Below are 21,791 nucleotides of genomic sequence, written 5' to 3' on the forward strand. Positions count from 1 at the left end.
TATGTTCATATGGGACAATAATGGAAATAGTTGATAAGAATAATAATATGATATCTATGAAAAATTCAAAAGGTGAAATAAAAGGGCAACCAATTCAAAAAACCAAAATAGTAATATTTTAAAAATAAAATATAACATTTAAAATATAAAATATGAAAATATAAAAACAATTGAAAGTCTAGTCCCAACTTTATCAGACTTATATCACCATTTAAAATAAACTTATGGATAAAACATAGGTCTCAATTAAGACTCGACCTCATCAATATAAGATAGGTATCTCATCAAATTAGAATTGACCTAATTGGTTCTCAATAGCATAATTTGGTACAACAAAAATTTGTTAAGAAATGTTAACCTACCTTGGTTGTGGTGTAATCAAATTTCAAAGTAGAGTTGACATGACTAAACTTATTAACTGATAGGCCAGAAGATAAAAAGTTTAAGTTTCTTATGGATTGAAACTATATTTGGCCAATACTCGAAGCTCAAACTTTTGGTTCCAATTAGATTCCCGATCAATTTTTGATAACAATAAAAAACAACCCTAATAAACTAAATCAAATTTGATTATATCTAATAAAAACTAACCAAAGCACCACATGCATATTAATAAATTTAGCTTTAACCTAAAGTGAAGCAAACAAAATATTATTTCAAGCTTAGATTTAGCTAACGAAACTTAGAACATACTCAACCCAAAGTCAAAACCAACCATAAGCATTAATTGATGTTCATGATATGGTATTTATGTGAATACATAGTAGACTATAGGTGAAATAATAGTGTATTATAAAATTGAATACTAAACAAATAATCGAAAAATAATCTATCATGCAAAAAGAATTAAGAATATCTATTCTTCTATCTAGTGGTGCATGAGTCTCCAATTTTTTTTCCATCTTCATAACACGTGTAATGCATATGTAAAAACCTAGTATTATGTAAATTAAAATAATTTTTTTTCTTCTTATTAAAGAACTACCGAAAAGGACTTATAGTTCTCAACAAAAGTATAAAAGAAGAAATGAGAAGTATATTATGGATCCAAGCTTCACCCAATAAATTTCACCTCTAACCCTTATTCAATATGTTATGATATTTTCAATGCATATGCTTTCCATAATAGCCAATTCTAATGATACATACTATTACATCAAACTCGCATCCTCAACTTTTATGCTAAAATCAATAATAATAATAATAGAATAAAATTGTTCATCTATACTTGGAGGAGATTCATTCTATAAAGGACATAAAAGTTATTACACAATAATTAGTACTAGAAAACTTGATTGTGATGTTTTTTTCAAGATACCAGTTAGTATTAGCTCTCAACTCTCGAGGGTGGATGGGCAAAAGATAAAGGATGGGGAATAGCCCCTCCTTATAAAACCCAAAAGGAAAAAACACTAAAATGCTACTGTTGCAAGAGTGTAACCATTTTAAAACAAAAGAGGGAAAGTGTGATCAATAAAATAATAATAATAATAATAATAATCTCATGTATAATTGGAGTTTTTAAAGAATAGAGATGAAAAGTAGTTTTTATACGAGAATAAAATTTTCATAGAAAAGAAAAATCTATGTAGGACATGAAATAGTTCATTTTTTACCGGCTGGGAATTGGTAATTTTTTTTTTTCAAATGTACCTTTAAGTTTTAAATATAATGAGGTAAAGTTTTTCTCTTTGTTAAGTGCATAATAGATATCTTACACAATTTTTTCAGCAAAAAAGATGTTCGACCAAATATAAGCCACTTTGGAATAACAGATATCTTACACAATTTTTTCACAAAAAAGATGCTCGACCAAACATAAGCTACTTTGGAATATGCCACTTTTTCATGGTCAACGAAATATGCAAAAATTATTTTTTTAGGCTTCATATACCTAGGCATCAGCTTTCTAGGAAAAGTATTTTAGTGAATTTTTTTTTTCTGCGAACCAAACAAAAATACTTCTCCTATCTTACTTATTGAATCAATAGGAGAGAGAAAATTATACCCTTTCCAAATAAAACAAGCATTCTAGTGGGTAAATTGCAAACTAATTGAACTCTTCTCCTCTAATCCATCATGGAAAGAACATATATTTTCAAAAATTCTACCAAAATAAAAGTTTTCTAATTTACTTTTTTTTGACTAGAAGTTTTACTTATCCAAAACTCTTTTTTCATTAGAACTAAGCTTCCATAATCAAAGAGATTCATGATTAAAAATATCATTTAATATTAATTATTTTAAATTAAAAACTATTTTCAATGTAGAAAATTCTTATCCTCAGATCTACATCACATGTGCAAAATACTAGTATGATATGAAATGAACAAGGTTAGCAACTAAGGTTTTTAAATAATGATATATTAATTTCTTAGATGATTTTTGCGGATTGAGATATCGAAACATAATAAATCCAAATCTAAAGAAACAAAATAGATAATTGATTATATTAGGGGCATATTTGGTAGAGAGGAATTGGACTCTAAAATGGAAATAGGAATGAGTGACTTCCATTTCAGTTATTTGGTTGGGTGGAATTCTATTTCCATTCTAATTTCAGAAAGAAATATAAAATATCCTAATTCTTCAAAATCCAACTCCTACTCTCTTCTAATATTAAAATTTAATTTTTATTTCGATTCCGATCACGAACCAAACATGTCACACGATGAGATCATTTTGATTTCTATTTTAAATTCGATTCTGATTTTGATTTCAGTTGCGAAAAAATAAAAAGAAAAAAAAAAGGAGGTGCCCTAGAGTCATATTGACTTTGTGTATTGGAATCCATCGGTTTTTTTTGGCCGACATGGCTGATATGCGTTTCATACAGCTCATTCTTCATTTGGAAGAACCCACCAAGTCCATGTTACGTGGGACCACGTTGGACGGTCACAGGGAAAGTCCCAAATCTCAGTCATTTTACTAGTTCTCAACTAACTCGGTTCCCTTCGATTTGTTTCTCCTCTCGCTTTCCTTCCCCATCTTTCGTTTGACCCATTTCCATTCCCAAGCCCTCCATCGCCCTCGATCCAACTTCGAATCCATCAGTGATCGGTCCTTCTCCCCCCTTCAATTCTGCTTGTCTCGGAGGGGGGAGAGGAAGAGAAAGAGGGAGAACAGCACAAGAAGATTTTGGGATCGTTGCGTTTCGTATCGAGAGGGAGGAGCGCAGATGAAGAGGTATCGGAATGGCGAGATTTGGAACTTCGAGAGCCAGACGCCTGCGGCCAGAGACGGTAGCGCCGGCGTCATCCTCGGCGTCGACGGCGGTGCCACCTCCACCGTCTGCGTCTGCCTGGTCGCGGCAATGCCCTCCGCTGGGCCACTCCCCGAATCCCTCCCCATCCTCTCCCGCGCCGTCGCCGGTTGTTCCAACCACAACTCCGTCGGAGGTACTCGATGCCGTCACTCTCTCTCTCTCAGTTTCTCTTTTCTGTTTGTTCTGTAGATCTTTAACCTACATGGCCACATAGAAAGACGCCTCCTTTGGGTCCTGGGAAGCCTATTTCCATACAGGCTTCTCTTTTAATGTGCTTTTGTATAAGTTTCGTGGATTTGCAATCTATAATTGTCCTTTGCTGTTGAAGTTTGAATATATGTTTATATTTTTGCTGAAGTTGGTCAATTCTTCATATTTTTTTGTTTTTTCATAAAAGAATGAGCTTTCTTCCTTTCTTTGAAATCATGTTTAGAATGCTGGATTGTCCTTCTGTTTAGGGTAGCTCATTCTCCATATTGTTGCATCGTATGATCATTGTCATTTATGGAGCTAAATGGGAGGTATGGTGATCCAGTTACTTGTTTCTTTCTTGCTTATGCTTCATTTGGAAGGCCTTTTTTGTTTTCTGACAGGAGTTGGCTTTACATGGACTTCTTTGTTCTATAAAGAGATGAGGGTTTAGAAATCCATACAAATACCCACGATTGATATTAAATTAAACATCAGGCTTGGATAAGACCAGTGATGGCTATAAGAACATTCGCAACCATTAGTGGGTTGAAGGTGGAGTTCTGTAGATTAGGTGAATTTTGGCATGTGGCAAGGAAGAGTAATTATTTTTTTCAGTTCAATAGGGCCTGCATAAGGCATTGTACAATAATTTCAAAAGGTTGGCAACAGTAAGAGATGAAGATTGGGAGGATCTAGAGCTCAGGATGATGAACATTATCCAAATGCATATAGCTGATTATGTGATGCACAACATCATGGACAAAGGGTAAATGCTAATATTGTTGGAAATGTTGGAGAAGTCTGTATATGGCAAAGACTTGCTGAAATAGGATATTCCTGATGCAACTGGTATATGACCTGGGTATGAAAGAATCGAATAATCATCTGCAACAGTAGGACATGTTCAGTTCTAAAAATCAACTGCATAACATTGATCTTAAGGTGGAGGAAGGAAATAAGGCCCTACTCTTTTTACCTTCCTATTGCATTTTACCTTGCATCCTTCTTTAGCAATACCTGATAATATTTCGTTTGTATGGAGCAATATGGTGAAACTAGATTAAATCACAATGCTTCTGTCCAATCATTTGAAATATAGTTGAGTTTTCTTTCTTTTTTTTTTATATATAATTTTTAGGCTGATGAAAGGGAACTATTGCTATCTTGAGAAACAAGTGGAAGAGGAAAATAGCCATAATGAAACTTCAACAAACATGGTCAAGATCCAAGGGAAAGGGCAAAACATGGAGTTTAAACCGTAAGCAGGATGATCACTTTTTTTCCTTTTTCTTTTTATTTACAAGTAACAGGCTGGAATGCCTGGTTACTTTCTCTACAGCCCAGTTCCCTAAGAATAAAACATCATGTGAGCCATCAGAGGGAAATTAGAATCCCAGATCAAAAATTCATCAACTGTAGTTGCAAAACATAACAGACCAGTCTTCAGGCTGGTTGCCTTTTCTGAAAAATGTGGAATCGAACATCCTGAAGATATTGCAGAGATTATTTGTCATGCAATAAGCAAGGATTATAACAGTGATCTCCCATCTTAAGGTGCAATAACTGAATGGGAATTTGCTATCCATAATTTAGTCGCCTTCTTGCACTTCGTGCCACTCGCTGTCTGCTTATCCTTCATGCCCCCTCTCTGACCTGGCTATGTTAGGAGGATGTATGTTGCCCTCCTGACCGAGTTGACCGGATAGCGTAGTAGCCTCGTGTAAGCATCTCTCGATCATATGTCTAATAAGATGTCTCGAACAAGGAGTCATGTGGTGATCGACGCTCCTATGGCTGTGGCTGTGGCTGATTAGCTGGAAGGATGCATAGAATGTTACTCTCTATCCATTGTCCTGCATCGACTCTAGCCTCGCTAGCTACAAAACTGACCAGTCATGGAGGCGATCCTCGCTCATCAAGCTTCGGCTCATGCTACTGGCCCACAAGCCTTCCGATTATAGAATCATCCTCATCATCAGCAAAAGCACTATAAATCGGATCTGTGTACTTTAGCTCCACTTCCTCCTGAATGCACTTCAGCGTCAACCTCAGATTGTAGTGAACATATACAAAGTCGTTGAGGCGCTTCTGTGTCAAACAATTTCTTTGCTTGCAGTGGATGAGGGCGAAAGTGCACTATTTGCGCTTACAACCACTCGAAGAGACCGTCTGAAAGAGAATCCGGATAGCTATCCACTTAAAATTTTTCGCGGACAAACCAAAATGAATCCACTATTCAACTGCAAAATATTGAAGAAATTACATATAAGATAATATCATATTAGTAACCATCTAATGTCAGGTAAATGTCCTCCTGATGTGTAATATATCTGAGTTCATACTTTTCTTACTTACGACAACTGCCGAAATTCTAAAGCTGTTGGTATCCTCTTTAAATATTTTGGTCTGCGAAAAAATCGTGTTGTAATTTGTTAATAATCGAAGATACCAATTAACTTACACATGCCACTTAAGTTAACTTACTTTTTCTAGACATAGGGCCATGACTTCTAGATCAGGCTCCATTTTATAAATCACATTACATAGAGCGGCTAGAAGTTCGTTATCCATATCGATTCCAACTATGGTGTGCTGAAACCGAGGGTTTAGGTAATATGCTGCGGATAGAGTTCGTTATTGTTTTGGTAAAATTGTACAACTACAGGAGCAGTCTAATTTTCAATGTTCTTGCTTACCTGTTAGATGCAAGTTCTTACCCATCTGATAGTTCTACCGCCGCTCAATGATTTCAATGTACTCATGGGCATACGTCGGATCTGCCTCCATTATCTAAATTTTTGTTCTCTCTATCATGTAATACAAAAAGCTCATCTGGGGGCATCTGGCCCGAAGCACTTCATACAACGGTCTGATAGTCTTCACTATCATAGTGGTCTGCTGCTAGAATATCTTTTTGGCTCATCACCAAGTCCTGACAATGCTCCCTTCAGTGTCGGCGCTTACATATCTACTTTTCTGCCATTCGAAACTGACAAACATCTGATGTAGAACTGCTTTCTTCAATAAAGCTATCAAGTGCAATGTAGTTGATAGCAAACCGTGTGTCTCCTAATCTCAAGATCTCTCTCCCTGCATAGCTTCTCATCAGTGAAAGGACTCATGTATGGTTATAAATATACTTGGTGATGGTTTGGGCTGTCTCCACTGTTTGCTGCACCATACGAATCCTCGCAATGTCAATCAACATGATGTCGATACAATGTGCAACACATAAGATCCAAAAGCCGCTCCATCAAGATCTTCCTAACGATCTTATATTGCAGCTCATTATCAGTGATGACCTGCACAACATTCTTCTTTTGTACCTGATCAATCACCTTCTCCATCAGTTTGAGGATGTACGTGGCGTCGTGCACTTGATCAGAAGCATCAACTGACTTATGGAAGAAAGTTTTTGTATCACAATATGTCAGAAAGTTGATAATGCTCCATTTGGCATGACCAGTCCAATCATCACACATCACCATCAATCCATATATGGACCACTTGCTCTTGTATAAGGTAATCCATTTCTCTAACTTCTTATTTCTGTCAAGAAGCTCACCGTAGATGCCCTTTGGGCCTAAAGAATCTACACCGGGGCCGACAGCTTCTATGGCAGAAGTGGCAGACCTATAGGAGTGGTAGACCATCATATTTGTTGGGCTGTAACTGAAGTGGAACCAGGATCCAATAGCTCACCACATATCCTTCTTCAGCATTGTGTCAACCCTTTGCTGCTTCGAATCTCTGCTGGAAAAGATATGCGGATCTAAATCATGGATTGCAGCTAAAGGTATAATTCTCTGGATGATTTTTTTTTGCTACTAAAAGCCTCCAGCATAGATGCAATACGACCACCGCCTCTGCTGACGGTCTTTCTGACTGAGGAGGTCCTCCTGAACTCTAGATCTACCCTGCTGCTCGCAGAACCAAAGCTCCACTTGGAGTATGAGGGCCTATATCGAGCCCCTATGCCTGTGCCTCCTCGTCATCTGGAGCGGACGCCTTTTCCGACTCCCTGGAGTGATAGGAAGGTAGCTCTACCACTTGGTGGTCCACCTCCGCCCTCTTCTTGGAAACCTTCTCTTTTGCTGCTCTGAAATCAGCAAAGTGCTACTCCATCAGCTGCCGAATCTTCTGTATATATTTCCGACACATAGATATGTCGGGATAATCATCAGCTAAGCGCTGCTTCAACCTGGTTACCTCTCCTCTTTTGAACTCTATATTGCACTAGTTGCACTTCCAATGATGTCAATCTGAGAGCATTTGCTCATGATCCCAACCAATGTCACGATCTGGCTCTTTTTTTCTTGATGGCTCCATTCCTGCAGATTTATCAACTACGTCAGTTTATCAATTTTTTAAAAATAGCAAAATTTCGTTACGATAAAGATAATTTTTTTACATCAAAAAGTACATCTCATTTATCTAATAAATAATAATAAATTTTCATATTTATTTATATATTTATATATTTTTAACATTTTTAAATTTAAAAATATGTTTAAATATCACAAATTCAGAAAAATATGTTTTCTAATTCAAAAATTAATTTTGAATTATGTAATACGTACTACTAATTTTTTATAATTTTTGATATTATTTATATATTTTTAATTTTTTTTAAATTTAAAAATAATTTTTACAATATTAATATTTTAAAAAATTAATTTTAACTCAGATCTATATAAAAGTCAACAGTAGATGTTACATATATTTTTCTAAGCCTGTGGACATGCATCAAATGCTACTTATTTTTCATTTTTTTTCGTGCACATGATCGCATCAACACTTGAATAAATGGACACCAAATTTTGTTGTAGAGTAGCTTGCATGCTCCTAAATACGCTTCTGATTTTATTTTTTATTTATTTTTATTTTCTATATATATATTTTTATTTTTTAATTTAAAAGTATATTATTAATTTTTTAAAATTATATATAATTTAAAAATTAAAATTTTTATGTCATCATCTAGATCATCCATAGATCTGCAACATATAATAAAATCAAGCCCAAATCCAAAATTTTGGCATGATTTTATCTTATTTTGCAATTTTTGAGCTATTTTTTTCAAGTCCTCCCAAAAAATGAGGGAATGAGATTGGAAAGAGAAAGCACACCTTATTTAGACTTGGATTTTTCTTCTGAAGTGCTGAATCGGTGTGATTTTCATCGTGAGGATGTTGGGAAAGGCGGAAAGCTCTCCGTCGCTTACAAATAATGTTGGAAAAATCTTCTCGGGCCTTCCCAACATCATTTTATCAGCATAGAAAGGTTAGTTGAGAGGGTTTGGTTCAGAACCGGATCGTCCGGTTCACATCGAGTTTGAATGGTTCCGGCCAGTTTCAAGCCGGTTCCGGCCGGTTCCAAGCCGGTTCTGACTAGTATGGTCCGGTTTGGACCTTTTTCGGCCGATTCAGGTTGGTTTGGGGTCGGAACCAACTCCATAGGCCGAACCAACCCAGTTTCTCACTAGGTCGGCTCCGTACGGTCCGAACTGGACGGTTCAGTCCGGCTTGCCAATCCTTGCTTAGAAAATCTTAATCAAGGTGGATGATTTTTATCTTTTATTTTTGCAACTATTCTTTTATTTCTATTGATATTGTGGATCTCTCACTGCTTGCTTGGTTATAAGAATCCTTTTGAACCATTTACTTCTCATATTCTTGTAATCTCTCTCTTTCTCTTGGTTGTTGGAATATTTTTTTAGATGTCCTCTTCTTACTCTATCAGCAGCTCAAAAAGAGGTCTTCTTGTTACTGGGCTCTACAAATTCCTATAAATTTGAAGAAAGTATTTAATGTTCCGATACCAATAAGAGAATGAATAAGTAAGCTGCAAAAGGGATATGGAGGAGTATTTTTCTGTGATATAATAAGATAGGAAAAGTTTAATCGTCACAAGCATTTTGATTCAAGTACGAGATGAGAGCCCCCTTGTTGCAGCATAATCAAAGATTTCATTGAGAAGAGCTTATAACCAAGTGAAAGCAAAATAAAACAATGGCTGCGGAAGCTAAATAATTGACCTTTAAGGGGTTCATGTAAAACAGTGTAGGTAGTAGGATAAAGAAAGAGGTCGCGCCATTCTTGCTTTACCTTTGGTCTTCATAGGACCTCAGTGGAAAATTTGAAATATCATGGCCTCACATGTATCTTCTTCTGAACCATAGCCGCGAACCACAGCTTCTCACACAATGTCACATGACACAAGTGAATTTAAGAAGAAATTTAAAGCTCCATTAGTCATGATGATAAATTATATAGAGAATATATGGTATTTATGGCTTCTAGGGGCCTTTGCAATGGCTAGGACTTGATGGTGCTGTTAGTATTTGACTCAAATTTGAATTTCTACATAGAGAAATTTAACTCAAATCAACTAAATTACACTTTGAATAGTCTGATGCATGGCAGTAGGCATTGAATGCATCATCTAGTATGGTGGCTGGGGCATTAAAAGATCTGTACTACATCACAAAGTTGGTTGCTTATGAACTGTCTGATGTGTGGTTGATGTCACCATATACATTATACATCACCTGGAATTGGATATCATATTATTCCGACACAAGTTCATGGTTATTGACAGATTTTGCAATTTAGGCGCCTTTTGGCTATGCCATGTTTGTTGTTTGTCTTTATAGCTAGAGGAGTACTAAAGAAGGTGGTAATTAGGTTGACTAAGGGAAGAGAGAGGACAAAATTTGGTTGTTTATATGGTTGCATGATTCAAACTTGACAATTTTCCGTTTGTTTGATGGTGCTTGGAGTTACAATTTGATAGAAGAATATAATTAGTGGATGTGTGGGAGGTGACTCGTTAGTGATTGGGCCTTACTTTTGGAGAACAATTAAATCCTACAAACTTGTGTAGGTGGCTTCCTTCTTATTCTAATGTGCCCTTAGGTATTGTAAACAGTATAATGGAAAGTTGTGCAATAGATCTGAAAGAGCACCCGCCCCCTCCCATCACGCACACAACCTCCTCTCACAACTTTAGCAAATGTTGTTCAGCTGTTGATGCTTAAATGCTCTTGAAGGTCCTGAATTCTCTCTCAGTTAACTTGTTTTAAAACTGCAAGTTTAATCCTGTTTATCTTTTATTGTGAGGGAAATACATTTGATCAGAAGATTTTAAGAAGAGTCAGATTCACAAAGTTAAACTTAATATGATGATTTAATTTATCTTGCTTAATGGTTATGGAAAAAATATCTAACAGTTCATAATAAATGTCTGAAGATAAATATTTTGCGTGCTTTGATGATTCTTTTCAGTTTTTGATAGCATAGTAGTGAACTGCTAATATCATCTAATTAACCGATTTAAATTTCTTATACTTTTTAGTTTAGCCACACAATTGGCAGAATAATGTCTATATATGTAAAGAATCTGACCTTGAGTTAATAAATTTTATTGTTAAACTGATGAACATTGAAAGGGTTGTATTTATTTTGAGTTCTGCAGAAACTGCAGCTAGGAAGACCCTAGAGGAGGTTATGGCTGAAGCCCTTTCAAAGGCTTGCTCTAGTCGTGCAGCTGTTCAGGCAGTTTGCTTAGCTGTATCTGGTGTAAATCATCCTACAGATCAACAGAGAATACTGGATTGGCTAAGGTCTGTCCCTTAACTTCTGGGAAGCGACAGAACTGTTTAAAATTAAATCCTTTAATTCTTTTGCGGTCCTAGATTCTTGTAAAATTTTTGCCTTCTCCATTCCAACGGGATGGCTTTCGAAAACTAAGACATCAAAATTTACTATGTTGCATATTCTTTTAAATAAAAATGCTACTTTCAGTTATATGAGGGGATTTATAGTTCTGCTCTCTATTTTATGATAATTTCCTCCCTGCTGCCAGAGTAGGTCCATTCTCAATGTTGCTTTAGTTAAATTGTTATCATAGTTGTTTAATAAATTGCTTTACCAAGTCAAAGTATCGGACAACCAGACTGAAGAGTGTTAAATAAATCTTCTTTCTATAAACTTATTAAATAACTTTTGCCTACTTTCAATTTTTTTTTATCTGAGGTCGTACATTTGCTAATCATATTTGTAAGGAACACATTTTTCTGAATGGAAATTTAACTTTCAGATGACAAAGGATATTCGTGACAGTTGGGGTTTTATAACTTTTGAAACATTTGCTAGCCAACATTTTGAGGAATACTGAAAAAAAATATCATATTTGGAAATCTAACTTTGTAAGTGGACTTTGAATATCCATTCATGGAATTTTATCTAATACAAGGATGGAATTAAATATGTTGATGGTTTTTTTTATTAAACTTTGTGAAAGTAACTAAAGATGTTGGAAAAACATATTTCCGTTCGTATGACAATGGCTTTCAGTTTTCTACAAGTACTTGAGGACCACTTATCCTGCAGTTTGCATGCTTGTGGAGATTCATTTGGATTCTTGACCTTATTACAAGTCTCTATATTTTCACCCTTTGGATTTACAAAAAAATGATTATAGAATTTGGTTATGGTTGTTGAGCTGGCTTACTTTTGTTAGTCTTTTACTGGCTTGAGTTGCCAATCCTTGAAATTTACTCCTTTTGATAATTTAGGGGAACAAGTGAAGCATTGATCTATTATAATGCAGCTACTTATCCCTGTCTTTAAAACATTGCATTCACATTTTCAAACAAAATCCTAATATATTTTTCCTTTTCGAGATTAAAAATCAATATTCTGTATAAAACACAGCTAAGTCTATGTGATATTGTGATTATACAGATTATATAGTTATTAATTGTAGCCAGATTACTAGATAACTCGTAACAAACTAAGCAGTTGTTAAATTGGAGCAGCAATCGCTAGATGCTACAACTACATGCCCAATTAAAGATAATATGTATAAAAGATTGCAAGAAATCTACAGTGCCAAAAATGCATATGTTGCCCATCCCTCCCTTCCCCCCTCGCACGTGCGTGCCCCCTTCTCCTCCTCCTCCTTTTCCTTCCTGATGTGCTGCCTGATTTGCAGGTCTTTCACTACAGTGACTACACTGGCTGAATACCTCATTCAACATTATTCGTTCTTTTTCATACGTATCTGTCTACAAATTAAAGGGCAATAATAGAAGATCATTTGGTGTGGGATAGCATTGTATTTGTATTGGTTTTTGTTCACTGTTGGGAGTGGGCTGGTTTTTACTGTTTGCATCATCTTGGTAACTAAAAGATGATTGAGAATCCTCCGCTGTCAATAAATCTATCTATAACCACTTGCATCTTTTGACATATCCTAACTTTTTCATTGTTTAAATTCTAGCATTTTTTATTTTTTTCAGAAATGTTATTTAGCCATGCCTTGCTGCACCTTTCAAATGACTTGGGGATTGAAAATTTTATTACATCTAAGTTTTGCTGTCCTTCTACCAGAGATATATTTCCAAGCCATGTGAAGTTCTACGTGGCAAATGATTCCGTGGCAGCACTGGCTAGTGGTACAATGGGAAAGCTCCATGGCTGTGTACTGATTGCAGGTACAGGCACCATTGCTTATGGGTTCACTGAAGATGGAAGAGAAGCCCGAGCTGCTGGTGCAGGACCAGTCTTGGGGGATTGGGGAAGGTTTATTTCTGATTCTTTTTTATCCTAAAACAGTTTATGATTATCTGGTGAGTCAAATTAAATTGTATGTGTCAAAGGTGCTCAGGATGATCCAGCTTCTATGGCTGCTCTGACAGTTTTTGGTTTGAACAGTAATAATATGCTATGCATATTCTAATAGTAGATTTATTCTACATTATAAAAGATTTGAATTTGGATAGTATGTGGAATTGGATTTTAATGAGCTTGATACTGCTTATTTTCTGCCTGAAGGAATAAAATCTTAGTAGTATAAAATAATCTTTGATACATTACTGGGTTGATGAAGCATACAGCTGAGTATTTTCAATGTGAGTTGTTTCATGTAAAGTCAGATATGAAAGGTTTCCAGACCTAGAAGGGTTTTTCGATTATTAAAGATTATTGGCCATTGTTAATTCTTCTTCCTCTACAATCTTGATATTATGGTGCATCTTGTCATGTTTCTATTTCTCAGTTTCACCATTTTACTAGTAGATGCTTAAACCAAGTTCTGATTAAAAATAATGATTACCTGGTCCTTGTTGTAACAATTAGATTTGGTACCTATAAAATGTGACCATGTGTAAATCATGATACATAATTTCTCAGAAAACTTTGGTTGTGTTTGGCATCACTTGTAGTTTTCAGGTTTCAATTTTCATGAAAACTAAGCCACTTTCTTTCTTTTTTTGTTTTTTGAACATGGAAGCCTAAAACTTGTTTGGCAGTCACTTGGGCTGTATTTGGCTGGGCTGGCAGTGGCCAGAGGGCAGCTGCGAGGGCTGCCAGGTTGGTGGCGACAGTGATGACAGAGGTGGTGGTGGTGACCATGGGTGGTTTCTGTTTTCAAAAAAAATAAAAAATGAAATCTAGATTTTTTTTTTTAGTTTCCACAATCTCTAGAAACTGAGAAAGGGTTTTCAAAAAGTGCATTTAGATAGGTTTCCTTCTTGTATAATGACATTTTTTTCATCAGTTCAACCATTACCAATAAGTTATATCCTACCTATTCACTACTTAAATCTTATAATCAGTCAACAAAAAGTGTCTGAAGATTTTCTTGCAACTTCTATCTAGGCCTTTTTAGGCTATTCTCAGACTTTTCTGGACCCTTCAGGATAAATTGGAGCACCTTTTTTTGCCAAGGTCTCCATTGGTCTGCATGGCAACATGACCACATGGTCAAGATTGGTTCATCATCATCTTGTCGTTATTGGTGTAACCCCTAAGTTTTCTTTGATGTGCTCAATCTATCACATGAATCCCCCGAGCCTCACGACATCAAGTTATCAACTTTCTTACTTTACAATGCTCATCTTGTATTTGTGTTTACTATATTACCAATTTTCTAACTTTGATGACTTTATCAACCTTATTGACATTACTCTGAAATTTAGCTGGCAAGCAGTGATCGCAGAACACTTTAGAATCACATTTTCCACTTAATCCATCTTGATCTGGCTATAGTGGAAGTACATTCCATTTCTTTTATCCTTTCACATAAGAGATGTAACAAGTAATCACTTTATAGCATCCCTGGGCTATCTGTAATCACTAGGTCCTCATATTGTTAGTTCAACTAATACTTAGACACTTCTCCTGGAAAGCTATTCTAAATCATTTAGTTAAGCATCCACCTGCCTTTTTCAGCAATAGTTAAGCATCCAGCTGTTGTCTTGTAAAAATATGCAAATGGAGCCTGCTCTAGAATATCATTTATCAGTTCACACATGACCTGTGTAAGAACTAAGAAGATAGATTTACAATGTAGGCACATGGTGTAGGTCCACAATGATTGGTAACTAGCTCTATTTTCCCTGAACTAATGCTCAAAATTGTCATTGCTCTCTTATGCTTATTGCTTATGCTTTTATATATCCTCTTAGTTGGCATTCTGACCGTTTATCATACTCTTATTATATGCTACTCCAAGTTGAGATGTGTATATAATTTAGATTCTTCTTGATCTTTTCATGATATTTAAGCAAAAAAATAACATCATCAGTGGGAGTATGATACAAAGCATGTTAATTCATATAGTTCATTTTTTTCCCAATCTTTGTTCCACCACACTTACTGACAACATGTACTGTGGCATATAGCTTATTTTGGTTAGGCATGATGCTATTTTGTCCATCACCTTTTGTTCTCATGGATTGGCTTGGTTATCGACCTTATTGGAACCTATATATGGTCACATCACCAGATGGTTCCTCTATAATATTGAATGTTTGTTTGGTATCTTACCTCTGCACTTTTCCACTTAGAGTGATGGCAAGGTTGAAATATTTGGTTCCTGATTTCATTTAGTCCAGGAGAAATGAGTTCTTGTTTCAGAAAGATATATAATTAGAACAAAAAAAATGCAAAAAATAGAAAAAAATAAAGGAAAACAAAATAAGTCAAGAAAATTAAACAGAAATCTTCTGTAGAGTATACTGTTTTGGAGCTTCAATGGCTTCATACCGAAACAGTTTTTTGAATATGAATTAAAATTAAAGGTATATCATATTTTATATTATTTTATAGTGCAAAATGCCATTTTTTTTTTGATAATAATATAACACATGGTAACCTACATGGTAGAGACTTAAGCATCAGCAGAATGCCAACTAAGAGGATATATAAGCATAAGAGAGCAATATGAAAGTCACCTAGTAGAAATACCTCAAGCAAGGAGATCATATGTTAGGAACTAGGCCAATTACAATGATACCTTGCCTCTACATGCGTTAGCAATGGCAATTTTGATAGTCTTCTAGGATCATTTCAATTGTAAGCTTCCAGTCATCATTAAGTTCTAATGATGCTACTGTATTTGAAGTGCTGTAACCAGCAGAAAATGGTGCAACTTTATCATGAACCACCATTTATCTACTAGATGTAGACATAGAGGAATTTGTCATACTTGAGGGTGAGTTTATTTCTACCAAGGCATTGGAGTATGCTTGATCGTTTAAGGCCACATTGAACAAGCCTAACCCAACCAATTTGAACAAGCAGACACCAATTTTTTATATTTTCAGAAAATCTGGAACACCATCTTGGCCTACCGGTACGGTTGCAGCTTTGAAACCGGTTCGCTACCGGAGTTAGAGGAGACGAAGAGAAAGAGAAAGCGAGCGGGGAGGGAGGGAGAATAAGCGGCCGTGGACACTTGCGGAGGGCTGCGGAGAGGGGATCGGGCAGAGGCCGCTGGGGCGCGGCGGAGGCCGGGGCCGCGACCGCGGAAAAAAATTTGGAAATTTTTAAGTGAAGTCGGCAAATTGCTTACCCACTTCACTTAAAAATTCCGAAATTAAAAAATTAAAAAAATTTAAATGAAATCGGCAAGTGATTTGCCGACTTCACTTAAAAATCTCCATTTTTTTTTGTAGCCTCGGCCTCCGCTACGCCCCCGCAGCCCCCCCACGGCCTCCGCCGGCCCCTCGCAGGCGCCCGCGGCCTCTCCTCCCTCCCTCCCCCGCTCACTTTCTATTTCTCTTCTCCTTCTCTGGCTCCGGTTGGTTTTTCTTGGTACAGGCCTGGTACCGAGCCAAACCGATCACCGACAGGTACGACACCCAATACCAGTTCGGCAATTCTTGGTTTGAACTTTGAAGTACTTTCCATCATTTGGGACCTTTTTCCTGCTGATAGCTTTTGTAAGATATCTTTAGTTCTGTATAAGTTGGACTGAGATCAACTTATTTTCTCATGTATCTTGTCCGTAAGGTCCATCTTCATCTGTTGTATTGTGTCTTGTAATAACTTGTCACATATCCACTTTAAATTTCATCAAGTGATTTGCTGGTTTCACTTAAAAAAATTTAAATTTTTTTTTGTGGCCTTGGCCTCCGCCGCCTCTGCCGCCCCCTGCGGCCCTCCGCAGGCGTCTGCGGCCTCTCCTTCTCCCTCCCGCCCCCGCTCGCTCTCTGTTTCTCTTCTCCTTCTCCGGCTCCGGTTGGTTTTTCTTGGTACGGGCCCGGTACCGAGCCGGACTAATCGCCGACCGGTATGACACCTGGTACCGGTTCAGCAATTCTTGGTTTGAAGTACTTTCCATCATTTGGGACCTTTTTCCTGTTGATAGCTTTTGTAAGATATCTTTAGTTTTATATAAGTCGGATTGAGATCAACTTATTTTCTCATGTATCTTTTCCGTAAAGTCCATCTTCATCTGTTGTATTGTGTCTTGTAATAACTTGTCACATGTCCACTTTAATTTTGGTGGGTACTAAACTTCTGTTAGATGAATAAAAAATAATGCATGTGAGGTACTTTTGCAAGACTTGCAGGATGGTTGATCTAGTCTACTGATCGCAATAACTTCTGCTACTTTATTAACATAATATAACATGTGGAAATTGAACTGCTGATTGGAGTTTGTAGGAGTCGCAAGACTGTCTCATATCTTCATGGTGCAATACCCACCATCACCCGACTATTGATGCGGTTATCTTTGAGCTAGTGGAGAACAATAAAGTGCAATAACTACAAATGCACTTGCAACAGTTGTTCCGCATTGTGTTTATACTCAAACTGTTAAACAGCTAGTCGCCTATGTGAGCCTGTTCTTTGTCATGTAACGCTCCAGGTCATTTGATGTTTTGGTCATGATTGGACTGGAGAAGGCAATGCAGATCGCCTGCATAGCATCTCAAAGGTTGCTATCGCCAAAATCGAGCTTTGCCTACCAGATAATAGTCTAGGTGTATCATTACTTGTAGAAACGCTAACAATTTCTGCATGTTCCTTTAATCAATACACTATGTCTCCTTGGTGGAAAGTGGTAGCTAAAAAAAGATATGACAGTATTCTCAGATCTTAACAACTTTTTAGGGGAATGCGTTCATATTTGGAAATGCGTTGGTTGTTTCCTTCCAAAATTCTCAAGAAACTCCAAAACTGCCCTCTTTATCTCTTCATCAACTGGAGCAAGATTACAATGCCATCCAAGAATGATATGTGAGCTGTATGATACATGCTGGCATGCATGCTATTGGAATGAGAATATACCAATTGCATTACCGAACCAAAACCATAATCCTGTCCTTGTAGGTATGTAGGTCTGCAAAGTAATTCTGAAAAATTCAAGGAAAATCATGAGAGGGGAGAAAGCATTGGGAAAAAAAATCCTATGAAAGGAAAGGATAATTGATAAGGAAGATATACAGGGAAAGGAAGAGAGTGTTGTTCTTTGCTTTATCATTGACTAGCTCATGAAAAAAGCCAGTGGCTTTTGAAATTAAATTTGAAAATGATTTGTGCATATTTAGATGATATAGTCTGATCTTTAAATGGCTTATTACATATGAGTAACTGCACACACATATCTAGAAGCCTGATCTTATTTATTGAATACGTGTTATGTTCTAGTCATCAAGTCATCAGATGTACATGCGTGCATGTGCTAGCATATACATGTACATGCTAGAATGCCTTTGTTGGCGAACAATGTCATCTCTTTTCTTTGGATGATTGGTGTCATGGATGTAGAATGGAATGTGTGAATCTTATTTCACTCTTATATTTCTTTGCTCTTTTGAGGAATACCGTCTTTTATGCTTTTTAATTGCAACAAAAATGTCGGTGACTAGATCTGTACTTTATGCAGTGGGTATGGAATTGCTGCACAGGCATTGACTGCAGTGATTAGGGCACATGATGGTCGTGGTCCGCAAACAAAACTAACAGAAAACATTCTCAACATACTTGGGCTTTCTTCACCAGATGAACTGATTGGGTACTTTGCATCCTTCCACATAATTGATGCATGGATTCACTCTTTTGCAGATTGATAAGTTGGAACATAATTTTTTTTACAATTCTGTGGAGTATTGTTATTTACTTTTTCAGGTTTTCTTGTGGCATGCTGAACCTGTGACTACCAAACTATTATCCAAAACATTTTTTTTTTCAATTTGTAATAGAAAAATATCCTTGTATAGAGGATCAGAAACTTGTGCATCAAGTTATCTGATGGACCATGCAAAATTCATTTGCAGGCCTTCAGGTTGTTGACAGCTGCATATCTGGCTATCAGTTATAGAAGGATAATGTTACTTGGTTGGTCTGGATTGTTCGTTTTACCCCTTGACTTGATTTCTTATAGTGGCTGTCCTAGAAATTTTTACAAAGGATTGTCAACCTTAACATTATTTTCAAAATCTTGTTAAATGCTTTCTTATTTCAATGTCTTTCTGTCATTCTACATATTTCTGTCTATGAGTTCATTCTTTTGTATCTTCAGATATACCATGCACATGAATACATTTTAGAATATCAGTTCTTGTTGAAGGATGAAAGCCTTGCAAAAATAAGGCTTTGTATTTATGATTAGCAACCACATGGCATGCTACAGATGTTTTCCAGCTATTCAGTTCCATGGGTATGGTAAGCTAGAAAATTAAGCTCACAGACAAGCATTTACATTTTCATTTTATGTGGTGTAGCTGGACCTATGCTGATCCCTCTTGGGCTCGTATTGCTGCACTTGTTCCGGTAGTAGTATCTTCAGCTGAAGATGGTGATGAAGTTGCAAACAAAGTATTATATGTCGCAGTTCAAGAATTGGTTGATAGTGTCATAGCTGTTGTCCGAAGACTAAGATTGTGTGGAGAAGGTGCAGTAAACTATGATAATCCAGAAAGTTTTTACTCATTCTGGTTTCTTACAAGCGTTGGGATTTTAATTGGCGCTTTTAGCTGCAGATGGAAAGGATCCTTTCCCACTTGTTATGGTTGGAGGTGTTCTTGAAGCTAACAAGGGGTGGGATATTGGGAAGGAAGTCATAAACTGCATCTCCAAGGTCTGCCCTGGTGCTCATCCTATTCGACCTAAGGTGTGTAAATCTCCAATTCATACTTTTATGCAGAGGTAGAAATGGTGGTACTCGATGGTGTCTATGACTATAAGATTTTTTTTTTTTTATACTTCTGTGAGATTATTTTTCTCCATGAGTTAGATAAATCAGCATGTGTGAGCCTTTATCCATACTATTTCTACTTCTTATATTGGGTGTGGTTTAATTGATTTTCCAAAAATACCCCTCTATTTAATTGATTTTCTGCTCAATTTCTATTCCAGCCGTGAACCAAATGTGCAGGGAATATGGCTATTCCGATTTCCATTCCAGTCCATTCTAATTCCAATTCCAGTCACAAACCAAACGCACCCAAGGTGGAGTTCTAGCATTCAAAAATCTTGTTACATTTATTTGTACTGATGAAGGTTTTAGAAAAGGAACATATGGTTACGATTCAAAACCATGGAATTTGACAAGATGGTTAGAGAATTTTGGTGAACATTTACCGAGCGATAAAGACTAGGTGGAGTTCTAGTAACCGGCAATCTTTTCATAGCTGTTTGTATTTGTAGAAATTAAATCAACGCTTACTTCCCCTTCTTGTGGAATTATCAGCTTTTCCATGGTCAGACTACTTAATGACACCATAACCATTTGGCTAATTATCTATTTCTTGCAATTTAGTATATTAATACATCCTATTTTGTAAACTAAAATATGTAAATACTTCCTTTACTCTGGAATTCTTGTTGAGCACCATGCTTCTGAACACCATCTGTCTCATGCCAAGATGATTGGCTACAGCAAAGGAGTAGCTGAATTCGTTGCATCACTGATGTGAGAGAATCTCTTGTTCCATATGGAGTTGCATTTTCTTTAACATGTTGAACCAGATGGCATGAAGGACCTTGTTTCAATGATATATGGGTTCATAAATTTTCTCATCCGTCTCTTGTGGTTCCCAATTTTTACAGTTCTTACCATGATACTTTTATGCAATGGCTGATTGTGTGATCTTTCAGTTATTATTTTTTATTATTGTTGTTTATTCTTTTTGCCCCTTTGAGCACTCAACTCTCAACTGCAGGTGGAACCGGCTGTTGGAGCAGCATTGCTGGCTTGGAATCATTTCATGAAAGAATTTAAAGGTGATCATGGAAGCTGATCTGATTAAAGTTGTCTGAATATCGATGAAGGTGTTTACTTACAGCAACACATTTAAACATCGAAGCTGAAAGAAAGATAAACAGGAATATTGCTCAACTGTCACTAGCAGCTCTGTCGGCGTTAAAGCTTTCAGCAGTTGTGTGACCTCATAACTGAATTTTATAGTCAACGCATGCAATTTCTGTTTTTTCTTTCTCTCTCTTTTTATCAATTCAAGGCTTGTATTAGCTTCTGCAAAGTTTCGGGGTGTACAATGTAAATGGCGGAGAAGTGGAATGGAAAGGTCATGGGGTTCTCAATTTTTTTCTCTTGTTGTTTTGGTCAGTCTTCATATTGATCTAGAATGCAACCCTTCATTATGCTATGCATTATTTTAATTATTTCTTAACTTGAGCAACATATAACTAATAATGCAAATGCAAAAAATTTGTGTGGCTAATCATGTTTCCTTATGTTCCTTTTACAACTAATCCTTGGGACAAAGGCAACATACTCTTTCCTTGCTGCTGCTACTACTGCTTGGCTGTAATAAATCCTCCCCTTATTGCAGGCATACCACAATCTTAATCATATCCCTCTATGCCATGAAATATCATCTGAAGTCTGCAATAAAACTAACCTGCTAGACCACTTTCCTTCAAGCTGGGGCCATATAGTTTGAAGGATGATGAAATGACCTGCACTGCTATCACTTGGATTGTTTGATGTTGATATCTCATAATTGCACTGTATTACAGAAGTTGATGCTCTAAAACTGTGCATAACAAAATTTTGTGCTAAACTTGCTGGATTA

General features: G+C 36.5%; 1 protein-coding gene across 2 annotated transcripts; it reads left to right on the top strand.

Moving 5' to 3' along the window:
- The first annotated feature begins 2,937 nt into the window (after positions 1 to 2,937).
- Positions 2,938 to 21,297, top strand: LOC103713830 (uncharacterized). Of its 2 annotated transcripts, XR_015972112.2 has the most exons (8): positions 2,938 to 3,398; positions 10,934 to 11,081; positions 12,853 to 13,044; positions 18,641 to 18,769; positions 19,479 to 19,648; positions 19,737 to 19,867; positions 20,113 to 20,205; positions 20,919 to 21,297. XR_015972112.2 is itself a non-coding variant. In XM_088708818.2 (7 exons), exons 1-7 carry the CDS (start codon positions 3,179 to 3,181, stop codon positions 20,994 to 20,996), a joined length of 1,068 nt encoding a protein of 355 aa, XP_088564944.2. In that variant the 5' UTR covers positions 2,938 to 3,178; the 3' UTR covers positions 20,997 to 21,297. The 2 variants fall into 2 exon arrangements, 1 of the variants encoding a protein (XP_088564944.2); XM_088708818.2 differs by lacking the exon at positions 20,113 to 20,205.
- The last annotated feature ends 494 nt before the right edge of the window (positions 21,298 to 21,791 follow it).

Source organism: Phoenix dactylifera, chromosome 12 (assembly GCF_051530095.1).
Source record: "Phoenix dactylifera cultivar Ajwa chromosome 12, Ajwa_hap1_PhDact_Kaust_v1.1, whole genome shotgun sequence".
Lineage (NCBI taxonomy): Eukaryota > Viridiplantae > Streptophyta > Magnoliopsida > Arecales > Arecaceae > Phoenix > Phoenix dactylifera.